The sequence below is a fragment of the Chiloscyllium plagiosum genome, chromosome 6, assembly GCF_004010195.1.
Source record: "Chiloscyllium plagiosum isolate BGI_BamShark_2017 chromosome 6, ASM401019v2, whole genome shotgun sequence".
NCBI lineage: Eukaryota > Metazoa > Chordata > Chondrichthyes > Orectolobiformes > Hemiscylliidae > Chiloscyllium > Chiloscyllium plagiosum.
In genome coordinates this window covers 17,004,933-17,024,737 of record NC_057715.1, presented here as the reverse complement: position 1 = coordinate 17,024,737, position 19,805 = coordinate 17,004,933, and the positions used below count along the sequence as shown (strand labels likewise).

The 19,805-nt window shown below is 42.2% G+C and overlaps 1 protein-coding gene across 2 annotated transcripts; it reads right to left on the bottom strand.

The window, feature by feature from the left end:
* Nucleotides 1-1,391: 1,391 nt before the first annotated feature.
* LOC122551113 (G-protein coupled receptor 183-like) lies at nucleotides 1,392-6,763 on the bottom strand. 2 transcript variants are annotated; one of them, XM_043692754.1, is made up of 2 exons: nucleotides 6,634-6,763; nucleotides 1,392-3,082 (listed from the first exon to the last, which is right to left on the bottom strand). In XM_043692754.1, the coding sequence occupies exon 2, from the start codon at nucleotides 3,050-3,052 to the stop codon at nucleotides 1,991-1,993; it is 1,062 nt and encodes a 353-aa protein (XP_043548689.1). In that variant the 5' UTR covers nucleotides 3,053-3,082; nucleotides 6,634-6,763; the 3' UTR covers nucleotides 1,392-1,990. The 2 variants fall into 2 exon arrangements, with proteins under 2 accessions (XP_043548689.1, XP_043548690.1); XM_043692755.1 differs by lacking the exon at nucleotides 6,634-6,763 and adding an exon at nucleotides 5,380-5,411.
* Between the last annotated feature and the right edge of the window lie 13,042 nt (nucleotides 6,764-19,805).

Below are 19,805 nucleotides of genomic sequence, written 5' to 3'. Positions count from 1 at the left end.
TACAGCCAACTTCCATTCAGAAAATTCCCCATAAACAGTAGCAACCAAGTGTTAATTGAGGGATAAATATTTGCTTTTCAAAAAATAGTGTCAAGGGATCTTTTCTTCCCACCTGAGAGAGTAGAAAAGGCTTCAGTTTAATGTGCTATCTATAAGACAGCACCTTGTCAGTGTAGCATTTCCTCAGTCCAGCAATGAGACTGTCAGCCTAGATGTCGTGACCTGTAACCTCACGGCCTACATTTCTCCCATTCTTTCATTCCCATTCTTTCATTCCCATGAAGCCAGGAGATCAACCCTAAAGTAATGGAGGGTGTAGGCGGGTATACCAAGAACAGTACTTTACATACTTAAACATGAGGTGTTGACTTGCTGAAGCCACAACACTTGCATCCCATCACAACAGTGTAAAAGACCTTTGGAAGCACTTTCACCAGAAGTGGCAAGTAGATGATCCATCTCAGCTTCGTCCTGAGACCCCCAGCATCCCAGGTGAAAGGCTTCAGCCAATTCGGTTCACCCCACCTGATATCAAGAAACGGGTTGAGGCACTGACTACTGCAAAGGCTATTGGCCCTTATGACATTCTGGTAATACAGCTGAAGACTTGTGTTCCAGAACTAGCTGTACCCCTAACCAAGCTCTTCCAGTACAGTTACAACACTGGCATCTACCCAACATTGGCCGCATTTTTTGCTGTCCTCAAAAAACAAGACAATTCCAATCTGACCAAATACAATCCTCTTGATCCATCAGTAAAGTAGGGGGAAATGGTTGCTAATAGAGCTGTCAAGCATCACCTTCTCAACAATAACCCACTCGCTAGCACTCAGTTTGGATTCCGCCAAGCCCACTCAGCTCCCAACCTCATCCCAGTCTTGGTTCAAACATGGCCAATAAAGCTGAATTCAAGTATTGAGGGGATTCTGACAGCCCTCAACATCAAGGCTGCATTTCACCGAGGAGTCCGGGCAAAACTGGGAGCAATAAGAATTGGAGGAAAACTGTCTGCTGATTGGAGTCATACCTGCACCTAGATGGATATATGTGGTTCTTGACTGACCTCTTGACTGAGGTCAGTCATCTCAGTTCCAGGACATCTCTGCAGTTCCTCAGGGTAGGCCTAACCTTCTTCTGCTGCTTCATAAACAACCATCCCTCCGTCATAAGGTCAGAAATGATAATTGCAATATGGTTAAAGAATAAGTCAGAGGCTAGGGGTAACTCACTTCCCAAAGCCTGTCTACCATCAGGAATATGATGGAATGTCCTGTATAAGCCTGGATGAGAATGCTCCAACAACATCCAAGAAACTTTATATTGTCCAGGACAAAGCTAACACCCCCCCCCCCCCGCCCCCACAATCCACCCCTTCCAACATTCACTCCCTCCACAAAACCCCTGGTTCTCCCTGCCTGAAGAACAAAGATAGCACATACGTGCAAACCCGATCTGCATGATGTGTTCCAAGCCACAAACCATCTTCTCTTGGGACCATAACACTGATTCTTCACTGCCGCGGGGTCAAAATTCTGAAACTCCATCCCTAACAGCTTTGTGGCTGTTTGTAGAGGTACAGGACTGCTGTGGTTCAGGAAGACAGCTCATCACAACCTTCTCAAGGGCAATTAGGGATAGGTAATAAACGATGGCCCAGCCAGTGATGCCAAGCACATTAAAAACCTGCTTCTTTGGGACTTGAACCCTTGACCTTTCAATTTGGATTAGCTCTGCAACTTAAAGGACTATTCCCAGCTTCCAGCTCAGAATATGGGGTTGAATAACAAATGGATAAATTAACTTTACACAGTTTACCAGGATGAATCGAGAAAACAGATTAAAAACCACATCAGGTCACCTCTGGTAACCTAATGACCTGTGATACTTTGGCTTGAACGTGGCAAAGAATTGGTACAGAGTTAGCAATTTTAAAAAAAGACTAGTATTCGTCACGTTTGTTCCAAGAATCTATGCAAAAAATTGGTCAGTGTCAATTGGCAGATCCTGATCCAGAACCTTGGACTTGGCTAATGGTAGCAGGAGTGCTGTTGTTTTCAGAGTTACTCTTGGTGGAGACAGCCAATGTGATGTGGCGCCTTATTATACCCAAAACCTTTCTCTTGTAGCCCTTAAACGCAAAGAAGTAGATAAGTGGATCGATGCAGCAGTTGAGGTTCATGAAGCAGACGGAGATTTGCAGGCTCACCTTGAAGACTTGCTGTTGCCAACAGCTCTGTGGGGAGATGAGCTTTCGGATCATGTACTGCATAATGGTGATATGGTATGGAGTGAAGCATATCAGAAACGCCAGTAGAACAAGCAAAATCACTGTGATAGCCCTTTTGTTCCGACCGAGTCTTTCAGTTAATGGGTTTTCCTTTGCCATCCTGCATAGTTTCACGTTGACTCGTGAGTAGCAGAAGAGTATGACTGTCACTGGGAAGCAATATCCCAAAAAGCAGGCAAAGAGAAGCAGTTTGGGCAAGTTCTTATTTGTCTCAAAGTTAGGGTATTCCATGCAAGTCACCAAACCATTATTGTCCTTCGTCATCGTTACAAACAACAAGGGCGCTGTCTGGATAAAAACAAAGAACCACACTGCACCACAGATATATCTAACGTTATGTACTTTCCGAAACTTGGCAAATCGAAGTGGATGTACCACTGCAATGTATCGGTCAACACTCAGACAGGTCATGAACTGAATGCTGACATAGGTATTTATGTAGAAAATGACAGCAGAAATTCTGCACAGTGCTTCACTAAATGGCCAGTCAAATCCTCGGACAGTGTAGACTATTCGAGTTGGTAGAGCAAGAGTGAAGAGGGCATCCGAGATAGCTAGGTGGATTAAATACAGCGTGGTTGAATTGATTTTTTGATGTTTTTGGCATGTTATGTGCAGGGCTAAAACGTTTCCTGTTAACCCAACAATGAGAATAACAATGTACAAGAAAGAAAACATGACTTTTGCTGCCTCATGGTGCATGTAGACATCACAGGTTAAATTTGTGGAATTATTCATGGTGATGTCAAAACCAACAGAAACCATTCAAATCTGTACTTGGTGTAGTTCTTCCTTCTGTTAAAAGAAGAGAAAATAACGTCAGTGCATTGCGAAGGTTTGAGAAGGTTACTTTTTAGGACACAAAACATTGATAAATGCATGCATAGAGAGAGAAAGAAAATTAAAGATCTTGGAGAGAGTGCAGATGAGATTTATCAAAACAGTGCCAGGAACAAGGGAGCTCAAATCTCTGCAGAAACTGGAGAAGCTGAGACTGTTCTCCTTGCAGTGGAGAAGATCAAGGAGAGATTTCATAGAGGTCTACAAAATCATTAAGGATTTTAAATCAAATTTGGTTAAACAAAGAGGGCAGGGAACCAGGGGATACAAATTTAAGGAAATTGATAAAATAACTGGAAAGAAAGATGTGAAGAATTCACTTATCTAACAAGTTGTGATCTGAAATGCGCTGCCTATGGGAGTTGTGGAGGCAGATTCAATAGCATCTTCAAACAGGGAATTGGTTACATACTTGAAAAGGAAAGTTTTCAAGACAATGGGGAAAGAGTTGGGAAGTGAGACAGATTTAATAGCTCTTTCAAAGAGCTGGCACCATTGCAGTGAGTCAAATGGCCTCCTTTTCTGAATTATATTTTAAGACATTCGGACAATTGGTCCAAGTTGCTCTGAAGTTGTTTAATTTTTTTGTAGCAATCAGAACTTTACATCATTAGCAAATACTGTAATAATGCTACAGATCCGATTTACATAACAGAATAAATTGCAGAAATCCCAGGACATTTCTCTGTTGAACTTTCTTCCTGGGTAGAGCATTTTCAGTTTCCCAACACACCATGCCTTCATTTTGCTATCCTATCTCAGCAACATATCACCTATTCCAGAGATCAAATCGGTCACTGTCTTGAACATTCCAATGTGATTGAGCTTCCACACCCCTCATTCTGCAGCTTGCATACTTTGTACATGTCAAAATGTGTGATGCTGGAAAAGCACAGGAGACCAGGCAGCATCCTTGGAGTAGGAGAATCGACGTTTCAGGTATAAGTCCTTCATCAGGAATGTAGGGATTCCTGATGAAGGGCTTATGCCCGAAATGTCAATTCTCCTGCTCCTCAGATGCTGCCTGACCTGCTGTGCTTTTCTAGCACTACACTTTTCAACTCTGATCTCCAGCATCTGCAGTCCTCACTTTCTTCTACTTTGTATGTGTGCATGTTCTGAGCTGGAATTAGCAGCTGGGTATCAGTGGATAGCCCTTATCACCCATTAGTCACCCTTTGGGTTTGCTGTGATGGCTCAAATTTCACTCATACAGCAAGATAGTACAGAATGCAGGTGTCATGGCTACTGCAGGGGAACAAACTCTACAAAGCTGTGCGCTCAATGTGTACTGCTCTCTAGCAAGAGAGAATGAAATATAATCAGCATCTTTCATTTGAAAGGTCCTAATGCAAAAGGGAAACTGGTGTTGGTTGGAACGAGCTCAGGATGTGGAGATTCATGGCTCTTCTCCAACTTTACAATTGTGGCTACAGCAGCTGATAAATTTCAGTGAGGGCATTCTTCCTGTGGCACAGATTTCTGACACACCAACTACACAGATTTTGAAAGTAGTGGAATAGCTCCCTGAATACCCTGAGCGAATGAAGCCTCCTAAGAACACTAGCACTATTCCTCAATCCCCTTCCTCGTCTAGCACCTTACGCTTCTCTGTTCGTTCTCCCAGTCATTCTAAGAGGAAGGCCTATTCCTGCACCCCTGTCTATGGGAAACTGATATGTGCAGAAACATTGAATTGAAGTCCAAATCCTACTGCCACGGCCACAGAATACCCTGTGGACTTTAACATGGCTGCCAATAAAGTTGCCCGGATTAAAGTTGCGGATGTGAAAACTTGGGAGAATGCAGAGACCTGAGCACGTAGTGAGACTGGGGGAGATAGCAGAAGCAGGAAGAGGGGTGAGGAAGGATTTGGAAACAAAAGGGTGATAATCTTAAAATCATGCTTCTATAGTTTATTCGGGATTCAGGGTGAGTTTTCTCAACAGTTTTTGTAATGCTTATAGAAACTTCCTTGAAATGAATGCATCCTACAGCCAAATGAACAGTTACACTGTATCTCAGCTCATTTTCCAATTCTGGTCTACATTTACCTATCCGGGAGCACTTTACTATTGTTACTTCCTTTTGCAGAGATAATTATGCACATAGAAATGAGCCAATGTAAATACTCAGGGTTCAGGAAAAGGCATGTGAAGACCATAAACGTGTTCCTCTGCTCCAAAAAGCAAAATTAATTCCAAAATAATTAGATTACAGCTTGCAACATTGCAGTTACTTCATCCACTTACCCATCATGGTGGTAAAAACAATGACTGCAGATGCTGGAAACCAGATTCTGGATCAGTGGTGCTGGAAGAGCACAGCAATTCAGGCAGCATCCGACGAGCAGCATGCTGCCTGAATTGCTGTGCTCTTCCAGCACCACTGATCCAGAATCCACTTACCCATCATGTTTCACCCCACTCCACCTCCACCCACATGCCCACCACGCACTCAACCATATTCACATCCACCCACGCACACCTTCACTTGATAATCACCATTGCTTAAACCATACATGCCTACACACAAACTTCTCTTCCACATTTGCCAATGGTTTTGTAACTTGGGGTTAACATTCGGACTAACTGTAGAACAGAAAAAAAATCATTCAATGTCAATTTCAGCCTGATAAAGATAACTGGCTAGCATTACATAGCACGTACAGCATTGAAATCAGCCATAAACAGAAATTGCTGGAAAAGCTCAGCAGTTCTGGCAGCATCTTCAGAGAGAATTCGGCTTTAACGTTTTGGGTCCAGTGACCATTCCTCAGAACTCAGAACTCAGCTATGAAGAAGGATCACTGGAGCTGAAATGTTAACTCTGATTCCTGTCCACAGATACTGCCAGAAATGCTAAGCTTTTCCAGCAATGTCTGTTTTTCTGATTTTCACCGTCCACTGTTCTTTCGTTTTTTATTGAAACAGGCCACTTGGCTCAAAGAGTCCATGCTGGTGTGTGTTATGTACCACATGACTCTCCTTCCACTTCTCTTCATCTCACTCTATCATTCTGCTCCTTTCTCCCTGATTGTTTCTCCAGCTTTCCCTTAAATGTGTCTATAATATTCACCTCCACCACTCTCTGTGGCACTCAGAAGGTGTTTCTCCTGAATTCCCTGTTGAATTTATTGGTCATTGTCTTGTATTAGTGCCCCTGGTTTTATCTCCCTCACACATTTTACAACATCCTCCATCCTATCCTATTAAACCCCTTCATAATTTTAAAGACTTCTAACAGGCCTCCCTTCAATCTTTGCTTTTCTTCAGACGAAAGCTCCCACTCTGCTTAATCTTTCCTGATACATATAAATTGTAAATCCTCATGTCAGCATTGTCAATCGATTTTCCATTTTCCATTCTCTCCACTGCTGCTACATCCTGCTTAAAATTACAGTTACCAGAAGTGTGTAACTCTATGTTATGACTAATGGAATTAACTGAAAAAAGTTGCAACCAATTTAACACTTTTAGCCCTTACTTAACCACATAAGTTCTCACCTTCTGCCCAGATTTCCTCACGCTGTCCCTGAAGTCTCTGAAGAAATTCTAGTAGAAATCTGCCAGTGTTGAAAAGTGAGAGGTATTTGGCCCTCAGATGACAGTTCAAATGTGTAACGTCTGTCGCTGTTTTCTTTTAACCTCACAATCAGTTCCATCTCTCTGTGTGGTTAGTTTTCAGTATTACACCAGCACAGTTGAGTTGCTAATCATGATCATCAGAACCACCTCTGCCTCATAGTTCACTGCAGATAACAATCGTTATTTGCTCAAAATTTACATATTTCTTTGCTAAAGAAATTATCTTTTATTAATCTGACCTTATTCAATTCAACACTGACGTTCTATCATTATTGCTATGATTGTTTTAACTGTATGAGTTGGAACTTTCCTGTAACTTCTAAAACAGTCACACAAAGCTAAAATGCACTTTTCCCCTGTAAACAGCTAGATTTTATGAATGTGCTAGAAGTTGTAGAACCTTTAAGATAGAATAAGACCGATGAAAACAAACCTTCCAGCTCAGTGAGCTAATTTACATACTTAGAATAATGACCCAAAGACCTGACCTGTCTCGATGGGATGAATCAAATTGTGCAAAGCTACTTCAAAACCAAAATAGAATGTAATGATAACAATGAGTATCCAACGTATCATTATAATGAAGATTAATAATCTGCATTTTCTTGACTTTGTTTTCAAAATTTGATCTTGGATTTAACCTTGCTAAAAATGACCATTTTTCTCACTCATCTCACTTTTTCATACTGAGTTTAAAATTTTACAAATGGAACATCATTGCTTTGTTGCAGCTATGTGTAGTTATCTGGTCAGGATGGAGGTTGGGAAATTCACCCATCAATGGCTCTGCATGGTTAGAAGTGACAGGGATTGATTTTCAGCACATATTTTGTATCCTCTGTAGGAGTAATAATCTTGCTTTTATTGAAAGACGTTTCTATGGTTTTGGTCATGAGTTCAGTTTCATTTGGACCCTGTAGCCCTCTGTAGTATGATCTCTAAATAGACTCCATAGACTGTTTGCTGCAGAGTAGATGGCTTAGCCTATGTACTGCCATAAATCACATCCTGCCTCCAATTCACTGGTGGACGTAATGGTGCCAATAGACACTGTGAAAGGTAGCATGAAGAAATAGCACTGGAAAAGACACTACAATTTGGAAAGCTCAGCATCACTTCAATCAGTGGAAAACACAGTCAGTGATTCTTTGATGAGTAGTTATATAAGTGATTATTAAATGCATGACATATTTAGAAAACAAAATCCTTTTGTATAATGTTTCTTCTCTTCATCTACTTGCAAAGAAAAAGACTAGCCTTTATATAGAGTGCTGGGAACAGACTCAAGTAAAGATAAATGCCTAGTTTAAAATGAGGTGGTTGTTGTAAAATAGGAAATTTGGTGTATTACAGTATCCCACAGACAACATGAGTTAAATGACCAAATCATCTTTTTTCCAGTGTTGTTTCAGGATTTATGCAGTAAAGTTGCACAAGAGAAGGAGTGTAACCAAAGGAACTACAGGAAGATGGAAATTGCCTTTGCTGATTTTAAATCCATTGAGCACAATATTTCCTTTTGAGGCAGCACTGATTTCTTTCTGTCGCCACATGGCCCAGAAATAGCCTGCAGCAGCATTGGTGTTACACTGCACACATGGATGTGTTAGACACGTTATCCACTTAAGAATGACCAAAGGCTGAAGTAATGCTTCAGTCACAAGATTGCATCTACATCCAATGCTCAACCAATATATTGTCCAGCATCATGATTATAAGAATCAACGGGATTCAAAGTTTTAGTAGTAATGATTATTGACCAAGAATAAGACCTCAGTTCATTTTTTTCAATTCTTGTGGTCCTGTGCAACCCTCTTCACTTGCTTGTGGGAACTTCAGTTTCATCTAGACTCTAGACTTCTGTGGTATGATCTCTCAATAGACTCTGTTGACTGTTGACCTGTGTATCGTCATAAATCACATCCTGCCTCCAATGTACTGGCAGATTGCGATGAGCAATCTGACTAGGAGAAAGAACTTCATGAAGTAGTTCCCCATTGCCGTAAAGGAAAAACAGTCCTGCTCCAGAGGGGTCCAGTCACAATGCAGATGTAGTGCCTTTCATTTATATTTATACTTTGTCTTACAGTGAGGCAACACTTCAGGGCCTATTGATGATTTTCTCACATCACTTCTTTCCATTGCTACTCCTTAGGGTGAAGGAGTTATTTATAAAGAACAACTAAACAGATTATGCAAAATAAAAACCAAAAAAACTGTGAATGCTGTAAATCAGAAACAAAAATAGAAATTGCTGGAAAAGCTCAGCAAGTCTGGCAGCATCTGTGGTGAGAAATCAGACTTAATGTTTTGGGTTGAGTGACCCTTCCTTAGAACTGATGGCATAAAGGAAAATGTTGGCTTACATGCGGAAGACAGAGTGGGGGAAGGGGATAAGGAGTAAGATAGGTGGGGTTAGAGCCCAAAGTGGGAAAAAAACAGTTGGGCAGACAAAGGAGTAGATAATGATTTGCTGAGGAGAATGACTAGCTATTAATGGGACTATTAGTGGCCAACAATGGGTAGTGTGTATGTGATAACAAGGCCTCATGATTAGGAACAGGGGCCAGAGACATGGGAGCATTCAAGCCCTAAAGTTATTGAACTTAGTATTGAATCAAGAGGTTGAACAGCCCTGAAGCAAAAAATGAGGTGTTGAAACAGATTGTGCCTTTGTTCATTTGAGTCTGGAAGGATGAGAGGTGATGTTATTAAAACATACAAGATTCTCAGAGAGCTTGACAGAGTAATGCTGAGAAAATATTTCTACAAATGAGGTGTTGAAACAGATCGTGCCTTTGTTCATTTGAGTTTGGAAGGATGAGAGGTGATGTTATTAAAACATACAAGATTCTGAGAGAGCTTGACAGAGTAATGCTGAGAAAATATTTCTACAAGGGAAGTCTCAAACTAGGGAACATGTGAATGAATTTATTCTCCCAGAGGATGGTGAATGGAATGCTTAACCCCAGAAGTTTTGCTTGCTACATCACAGAAAGTATTTAAAGCGGAGGTAAGTAGATTTTTGAAATATTGAGGAATTAAAAGCTATGGTGAGCTGGCATAAAAGAAGAGTTGAAGCTATGATCCTATTGAATGGTTGGTCAGGTTTGAGGGGCTGAATGGCCTACTTCTGCAGCTTTTTTTAATGTATGTATATTCCACCCGGAAGCAACCATTGGCTCTCATGGTTCCAGCTCTTCCACCATCATCATTGTACATTTGATGGTTCCATCATTATCCATGGATTGTAACCCCGAGCATGTGTTGCTTAACCTAGATTGTAGAAAGCTCAAATACAATGAGGCTAGTTAAGGATAAGGTCTAGTTACCCCTTGTTATAACCAATTCAATCATTTTCTTCCATCCCTCTCAGCCAAACATTTGCTACTTTTAGATAGATGTAGATTTTAAAGTGTCCAAACCAAATAAGCCAGAAGAGACACATGTTCATGTCTTGTCTCTGTAGCTCATGATTCCTGGAGCAGCTCACCAGCTTGTTGCTACAAGCTATAACTTGAGGGACATTTTTGTTGTGATTCTGTAAAACCATCAGTAAATGGTTTGTACCTTGAGAGAGTGTAATGTTACAGCTGATATTTCAAACCATTGTCAGCATACCTTCTTCCAAAAAATCGTCAATCACGGGATTGGAGAATCACTGGCAGGACCAGAGTTTGTTATTGCTTGATTGTTCTTGAGATAGTAATGGGAAGCCATCATCCTGATGCACTGCAGTCTGGTTGATGGAGGACTCCCACGGCGCTGGTTAGAACAATGGCCCAGATTTCTGACAAAATGATTGCGAAGGAATGATAATACAGGTCCAAGTCAGGCTGGTGTGACTCCCTGTGGGACTTGCAGGTGAATGTCTTTCCATCCATCTGCTGCCATTGTCTTCCCAGGTAGTGAAGGTCACAGGCCAGATATTGCTGGTGAAGGAATGTAACCCACTCAGCATACAAATTTTGCATGTGAACATATGACTGTTAGACTATAAGGTACAGGAGCAGAATTAGGTCATTCAGCCCATTGAGTCTGCTCCACAATGGCTGATATGTTTCTCAACCCCATTCTCCTGCCTCCAATCCATAACCTATGATTCCCTTGCTAATCAAGAACCTATCTATTTCTGTCTTAAAGAAACTCAACTCAATAATTTGGTCTCCACAGCCTTCTGTTGCAACGAGTTACAATGATTCATCACCCTTTGGGTGAAGAAATTCCTCTTCATCTCAGTTTCAAAGGATTGTTCGGCACAACATCGTGGGCCGAAGGGCCTGTTCTGTGCTATATTGTTCTATGTTCTATGTTCTATGTTACTTCATTCTGAGGCTGTGCCTAGCCTCTCCTACTGGTGGAAACACCTTCTCCATGTCCACTCTATCCAGGTCTCTCAGTACTCTATAAGTTTCAATGCATTCTCCCCTAAACCTTCTCAGCTCCATTGAGTGCAGATCCTGTCCCCAACTGCTCCTCATGTGGCAAGCCCTTCATCCCCAAGATCGTTATTGTAAAAACCGAAAGAACTGCAGCTGCTGTAAATCAGAAACAAAAACAGAAGTTGCTGGAAAACCTCAGCAGGTCTGGCAGCATCTGTGAAGAGGAATCAGAGTTAATGTTTTGGGTGTGGTGACCCTTCCTCAAAACTGATGGTAGCTAGGAAAGTGTCAGTTGATATGCAGAAGCTAGGGTGGGGGAGGGGTAAGAAGCAAATGATAGGTGGGATGAGAGCCCAAGGAGAGAGAAGAATAGTTGGATGGACAAAGGAGTGAAGAATAAACTAGCTAGGAGAGTGAATAGCTGATAGTGGAGACTGTAAGTAGCTAACATTAGGTTGTGTATAATGGCAGACGATGTGATAACAAGGCCTGATGCATGCAGTTGGGAACTAGGACATGGGAGAGCTCAAGCCCTAAAATTATTGAACTTAACATTGAGTCCAGAAGGCAGCAGGGTCCTCAAGCGGAAAATGAGGTGCTGTTCTTCCAGCTTGTGCTGAACTTCGCTGGACCACTGCAACAAGCCTGAGGCAGAGATGTTAGTCAGGGAACAGGGTGGGATGTCAAAGTAGGAGACATCTGCAAGCTCAGGATTTTTTGGCAGACAGGAAGTAAATATTCTGCAAAGTGATTGCCCAGTCTACACTCCATTTCCTCAATGTTGAGGAGAAAACATTATGAGCAGTGAATGCAGTGGACTTGATTAAGCGATGTGCAGGTAAAATGCTGCTTCAACTGGAAGGTGTCTTTGGGCCCTTGGATACTGAGGAGGGAAGAGGTAAATGGCAGGTGTTGCACCTTCAGCAGTTGCAGGGGAGGGTGCCATGTGGCTGTGCAGGATGTTGAGAATGAAGGAAGAGTGGACCATAGTGTCCTGGAGGAAATGGTCCTTGCGGAAGATGGACAAGGGAGGTGAGGGGAATATTTGTCTGGTGGTGGCATTTCACTGGAAGTGGCAGAAATGGTGGCTGATAATCTTCTGAATGTGGATGCTAGTGGGATGGTAGGCAAGGACAAGGCAAACCCTCTTGCTGTTGCTGGAGAGAAGAGAGGGGGTGAGGATGGAAGTACAGGGGATGGGTCAGACCTGGTTTCCCCAGTGCTGGGGAATACTTGGTTGAAGTAGAAGGTGGACATTTCAGAGGCTCCTTTGTTGAAGTTAGCATCATTGGAAAAGGTGCTACGGAGATGGAGGGACTGGGAGAATGGAATGGAATCTTTACAGGAAGCAGGGTGCAAGGATGTATAGTCCCAGGTAGCTACGGGAGTCAGTGGGTTTCCCTGGATACTAGTGGCCAGTTTGTCCCCAGAAATGGAAACAGAGATATCAAGGAAAGGAAGGGAAGAGTCGGAGATAGACCAGGTGAAAGTGAGGACTGGGTGGAAGTTGGAAGTGAAATCAATTAATTTTTTTCAATTCTGGACCAGAGAGAGAAGCAGCACCAATGATATCATTGATAAATCGGAGAAAATTGTGGGTGAGGGCTGGAATAGGACTGGAACAAGGAATGTTCCATGCACCCCACAAACAGGCAGGCATCACTGGAGCGCATGCATGTACCCATGGCCGCCTCATAACCTGGAGAAAATGAGAGGAGTTAAAAGAGAAATTGTTCATGGTAAGGCCAAGCCGCCAAGCGGAGGAGGATGGTGGTGGGAGGGGACAGTTCAGGCCTTTGCTCCAGGAAGAAGTGGAGAGCCCTGACACCATCCTGGTGGGGGATGGATGTGCAAAGGGATTGAACGTTCATGGTAAAGGGGTGACAGCTGGAACCTGCAAACTGAAAATGTTGAAACTGGTGCAAAGCCTCTGAGGAATCACGGATGTAAGTGAGCTGGGACAGAACCGTGGAGAAAAGACCAAGTGAAGGTAGGAAGAATTGAGTTCTGTGGGGCCGGAGCAGGCAGAAATAATGGGTCTGCCCAAGCAGGCCTGTTTATGGATTTTTGGAAGCGGGGCTAGGAGACTATAAGCATGAAGCAGTGACAAGGGGAGATCACCAGATGAAATGAGGTCAGTGACTGTAGTTGATACAATGGCCAATGTTCCATTTTTGTAAACCTCCACTGGACCCCTCCAAGGCCAGTACATCCTTCCTTACATACTGAGCCCAAAACTGCTCACAATATTCTAAATGAGGTCTGACCTGAGCTTTATACAGACCAACACTGCATTTCTGCTCTTGTATTCTAGCCTTTTTGAAATGGATGCTAATATTACATTTTCCTTTCAAACTGCCAACTGAAACTGCATGTTAACCTTAAGAGAATCCTGAACTAGGATTCCTAAATTTCTTTGTGCTTCATATTTCTGAAGCTTTTCCCCATTTAGAAAATATTCCATGCCTCTATTCTTCCTAACAAAGTACGTAGCTTCACCCTTTCCCACATTGTATTGCTTCTGTCACTTCTTTACCCAAACTCCTCACCTGTCCAAGACCTTCTGCAGCCTCCCCGCTTTCTCAATGCTCCCTGCCTCTCACCTATCTTTGTGTCATCTGTAAACCTAGCAACAATGCTTTCAGATCCTTCGTCCAGATTGTTAATATGTAATATGAACAGTTGTGGTCCCATCACTAACCTCTGGAGAACTCTACTCGGCACCTTTATGTCACTCTCTGTCCTCTGCCAGTCAGCCAATCTCCTGTCAATGCCAGTACCTTACCCCTAATACCATGGGCTCTTATCTTATTTAGCATCCTCCTGTGCAGCACCTTGTCAAAGGCCTTCTGGAAATCCAAATAGATCACATACACTGGCTCTCATTTGTCTAACTTACACATTATCTTCTCAAGGAAATTTAACAGATTTGTCAGGCCTGACCTCCCCTTGATGAAATATGCTGACTCAGCCCTATTTTGCTATGTACTTCCAAGTTCTCCACAATTTCATCCATTATAATGGGGTGGCACAGTGGCTCAGCGATTGGCACTGCTGCCCACAGTGCCAGGGACTTGAATTAGATTCCTACCTCGAGTGACTATCTGTGTGGAGTTTGCACATTCTTCCCGTATCTGTGTGGGTTTCCTCCGGGTGCTCTGGTTTCCTCCCACAATCCAAAGATGTGCAGGTCAGGTGAATTGGCATTGCTAAATTGCCCATAGTGTTAGGTACATTAGTCAAAGGTAAATGTACAGGAATGGTCAGGGTGGGTTACTTTTCAAAGGGTCGGTGTGGACTTATTGGGCCAAATGCCCTGTTTCCACTCTGTACGGAATTTAATCTAATAATGAACTCTAAAAACTGACCAATGACCATGATCAAGCTAATCAGCCTATAATTTCCCATTTCTATTTCCCTCCCTTCATAAACAAGTGAGTTACATTAGCTATTTCCAAGCTCTCTGGGACTCTCCCTAACTCCAATGATCCCTGAAAGATCATAACAATGTCCCTGGCTATCTCCATCAGAACCCGGGGGTGTAGTTCCATCTGGTCTAGGTGATTCAACCACCTTCAGACCTTTCAGCTTCCTTGTGATAGCCTGTACACTGTGCGATAGAATACAGTAAAGCTTCAAACATTAGGACAGGATAGGACCAAAAACATTCCAACTAAGTTTCAAAATCAGGATGGCTTTTCATTTAAGCAGAGACTGTGCTTGTTAGATGTGTAGGTGTTCATATTCAAAATTCAAAATTCCCTAGATTCAGGAAAGGTTCCATCTGGAATCATAGCAAATATATATTCAAGAAGGGAGGGAGGCAGAAAGCAGTAAAGTAGTGGGCGGCACGGTGGTACAGTGGTTAGCACTGCTGCCTCACAGTGCCAGAGACCCGGGTTCAATTCCCGCCTCAGGCGACTGACTGTGTTGAGTTTGCACGTTCTCCCCGTGTCTGCGTGGGTTTCCTCCGGGTGCTCCGGTTTCCTCCCACAGTCCAAAGATGTGCAGCTCAAGTGAATTGGCATTGCTAAATTGCCCGTAGTGTTAGGTAAGGGGTAAATGTAGGGGTATGGGTGGGTTTCGCTTCGGCGGGTCGGTGCGGACTTGTTGGGCCGAAGGGCCTGTTTCCACACTGTAATGTAATCTAATCTAAATCTATAGGCCGGTTAGCTTAATGTCTGTCCTGGTGATGGTGTGAGAATCAATCATTAAGTGATTATAGCTATGCAAATAGAAAAAAAACATAGTAGTTGGGGAGATTTAGCATGGTTTTATCAATGTGTTTGATTAGAGTTTTTGAAGGAATAACCTGTGGATAAAGAGAGCCTATAGCTACACTGTACTTGAAATTTGTTAGATGCCACATGAAAAGTTATTGGGGAAAATAAAGTCTTATTGTGCCGAGGATAACACAATCGCATGTTTAGAAGATTGGCTGGCTGACAGAAAAGTGGCAGAGTAAGCATAAATAGGTCTTTGTTTGATTGGAACAATGTGAAAGTGGAGTCCTGAGGGACCTGTGCAGCTACCTTCAACTTTTACAGTTACCGTCAATGATTTAGATAAGAGGTGCATAGGTGTGGTAGCTAAATTTGCAGATGATGCCAAGATAAGTAGGAGCATATATTGCAAAGCAGACAGAAGAAAGTTGCAGATAGATGTGGATAAGTTAAGTGAGCGGGCAAACGTTTAGCAGATGGAGTATTATGGAAAACAATGTGAAATTGCCCACTTTGGTGGGAAAATAATTAAAAAGCTTAAATGAGAACAATTGCAGAATTCTGAGGTGCAGAGGGATTAGGTGGTCAGGTACATGAGTCACAGAAAATTAGTTTTCTCAAAAAGCACATTATCATGGAGGCTAATAGAACGTCCTTTATTTCAAGAGGAGCATGAAAGGACTGACGTTATGCCTCATTTATACAAGATATTAACATTAGCATGGATGGAGAATTGGCAAATGAGCAGGAAACAACAAATGGGTTCTTCTTCAGGTTGGTGACCTGCGACCAGTGTGCTTTCTCAGGGATTAGTGCTGGGAGTGCAACTGTTTATAATATATTCATTACTTGGAGGAAGGAGGTGAATGTACTGCAGCCAAGTTTGCAGTCAACACAAATATAGATGGAAAGGTGGTTTGTAAGAAGGATTCAAAGAGAGACATTGCTAGATTAAGTTAATAGACAAAAAGTTGGTAAATGGAGAATAATGTCAGAAAATGTACATTTTGGAAGAGAGAACAAAAGGGTATTGAAGAATAAGAGTGGGGAACCTTTACTACAATTGTGCAAGGTGCTGGTGAGACAATATCTGGAGTACTGTGAGCAGTTTAGTCCCCTTATTTAAGAAAATATATCATTTCATTGTAGGCATTTTCAGAGAAGGTTCACTAGCAATCATGGTTGAAGGGATTGTCTTAATGTTCAAAGGCTAAACAGGTTGGAACTCTACTCACTGGAGTTTAAAAGATTGAGAAATGGTCTCATTGAAGCATGTAGGATTCTTAAGGGGCTTGACAGGATAAATGCTGAGAGGATGTTTCTCTTCATAGGAGAATCTAAGACCAGAGAGCATTGTCTCAGAATGTAGGGGTGCCAAGAAGAAATTCCTCTCTCAGAGGGTTGTGAGTTTATGGAATTCCTTACACAGAGAGCTGTAGGGGCACAATCCTTGTGGACTGAATTATTCAAGGTTGAGATTGACAGATTTATGATCAGTAGGAGAAACAAGGGATAATGCAGGAAAGTGGATGTGAGAAAAGACATGATTGGCCATGATCCAACAGCCTAGTGCTGTTCCTATTTCATACAGTCTTATGGAGATATCATCTCAAAGGCTGTGTGCTGTTTTGGTCTATTTATTTAAGGAAGGATAGAAATGTAAAAAGAGACAATTCAGTGGTTTACAAGATTGAGGTCTGGAATAAGTGGATTATGGTTTATAAAGTTAGGTTGGATGGGCTGGTTTAGTTTCCATTAGAGTTTAAAAGAACAAGGGGTAACTCGATTGAAATGTATAAGGTCCTGACAGGTCGTGACAAGATGTCTAACATGTGGAAAGGCTGTTTTCTCATCTGGGTGAGTCCAGAACCAGGAGAGACTGTTTTAAAATCAGCGAAGGCCTTTTTAGGGCAGATACGAGGAAAATTGTTTTCTCTGGGCCATGTGATTTTGGAGGCAAAAAATCTGAAATCATTAAATATTTTTAAGACATAGATGGACAGATTATTGTTAGTGAATCACAAGTTCTCAAACATAGTTGGAAATGTAGTATTTGAAGCACAAACAGATTAGCCATGGCAGAGCAGGTCTGAGGGATTCAACAAATGGTCTACTTCTTCTCCTGTTTCATATGTTCAAATGGGTTTAAATCCCCATTTCCAACACAAGATAAGAGATTGCCTTCTTAACTTTGCAAAGTCTTCTGGCCAAAAGTCTGCGGCAGGACCCTCCATAACCAACCCAGCCCAGCAAATTAATCAGGTAGTATGTGATTCATTGTGGAAATCACATCCCTTTTATAGCAACTGCTCCACATTCCATGTGTCCCCAAACCACTTTGCTAGCTAGTGGGAGGAGGTTGTTGTGTAAGATGGGTGGTGTATGTGCCAGATTGGTGTGGAGGGAGAGGTGGGATCAGTAAGAAATTGAAGGAGAAAACCATTGCAGGGATATTTGGAAAGGAGCAGAGTGAATAGGGCTACCTCGGTTGCTCTTCAAACAAGCCACTTAGTCTTGATGGGCCAAATGGGCATTTTCTGTGCTAGCAGAATCTGCACAAACCACAAGCCAAAAATGATTGAATTTACTTACACCACAATTGAATGACTCTTGGTTGATTCACGCTGTGTTTCAAGTAAATGGCATCACAGAACATTGCGAGGTTTGTTCACAAACATTGGCGATAGTTCCCAATAATTACCAGTTGAATCACAGATCTTTAACAGTTTTATCATACTGATTTCCCAATTCTCAGAAACCTCAAATATTGCCCTCGACTGACTGTACTCAGCACATCAAACCATTTATACTGCACTTTGTTTTAATCATGTTTGGAATGTGTGCATCTGTGGCTCTGCAAACTTTATTGCCAATCTCTATTTGCCTTTGAGAAGGTGGTGAGCTGCCTTCCCAATTGCAGCAGACTGCAAGGGCTACTAGACATGAGATATAAATCTTGGCCCAGCCAGACACCCACATCCCATGAACACATAATTTTTAAAAATGTGTCACTTTCAATTACCCTAGAGGCAGAATAGTGTATCACCAGATATCATTCAAAGTGAAGTCAACTGCATTGCCTCTTTATTGCTTGTGGACAGTATTTTCCGCGTGACAGAAATATAGAATCACAATTCTGAGGAAGGGTCGCTTGATCCGAACTCTGACTTCTCTCCACAGATGCTGCCTGACCTGCTGAGCTTTTCCAGCACATTCTGTTTTGTTTCTGATTTGCAGATCTTTTGGTTTTTACTTAGAATTACATGATGTCCATTCAGCTACTTGAATCTGTTCTGTCCTTCAGTTAGATTGTGGCTAATTGGATATCACCTCTGCCTACATAACTTGATTCCACAATACTTCATTCCTTCCCCCAATAAATATCTACTGATCGTAGTATTGAAATTTTCAATTTGGTCCCGAACACTCGATTGCCTTTTTTGGGAAGCGTGTATCAGATTTCCATTCTGCGATGTGTGAAGTCCTTTCCAACATCGCCCCCTGAACAGCCTGGCTTTAATTTTACTGTTGTCAAGTTGTCAGTTATTTTCAATGAAAATGGGCTTATTTATCTTTATAGCCCTCAGCCTGAGTGATTGCTCACTGTCCCTGGGCATGTTTCAGTTCTCATGGAGTGATAGCTGTTGTTCCTTTGGGAGATGTAACAAAATAATGGCACTTACACATGTCACTCTCCATCACCACCCTGTCATTGTGTATGAGGATTTGACTGTCTTTAGCCTTGGGAGAATCTTTGTTCCCTAGTGAACCCTTTAGTGTGCTTTACCTTTATGATGCACTGTGATGTTGGGCGCCCGATAGCGATTCCACATGGTTTTCTTTGTTAAATCAACAGGTGCTAAGCATCTGCAGACTTCCCTGGGGCTGTCCATCGATCAGGCCCCGTGAGAAATATAAACACCTGAATTTTATTTTCAATAGGTCAAGTATTCCACCCTCACCCCACTGCTAATTTTGTTACAATGCCTGTGGAAACATGTTCCATTTTAACATCCAGTGATGCGATTGGTTTAAGGGGATTTAGCAGAATCTGCACAAACCACAAGCATATGTGCCCTTCTGAAGCAGGGACAAATTCTAACAAATGCAGAACCAAGACCAGAGGAATTGTAAGAAGTTAATGCTTTATGAAGCCACCATTCTTCAATTTTCAGTGCTTTAGCTGTTTACCATCACCTTTGAAATCAGCATTTTGATAGCCCCCAATCACACAGGAGCGATCCCAAAAGGAATATTAAAAAAACGGAACTCAAACCTCAAGTGGCTGCCAAAGAATCTCAGCTGGCCATAGGATCTGTTTTGGGACCACTGCTGTTTGCCATTTGTATAAATGACTTAGATGCAGGCATAGGTGGATGGATTAGTAAATTTGCAGATGACACTTAAGTCGGTGGAGTAATGGACAATGTGGAGGCCTGTTACAGTTTGCAAGGGGACTTGGATAAACTGCAGAATTGGGCTGAGA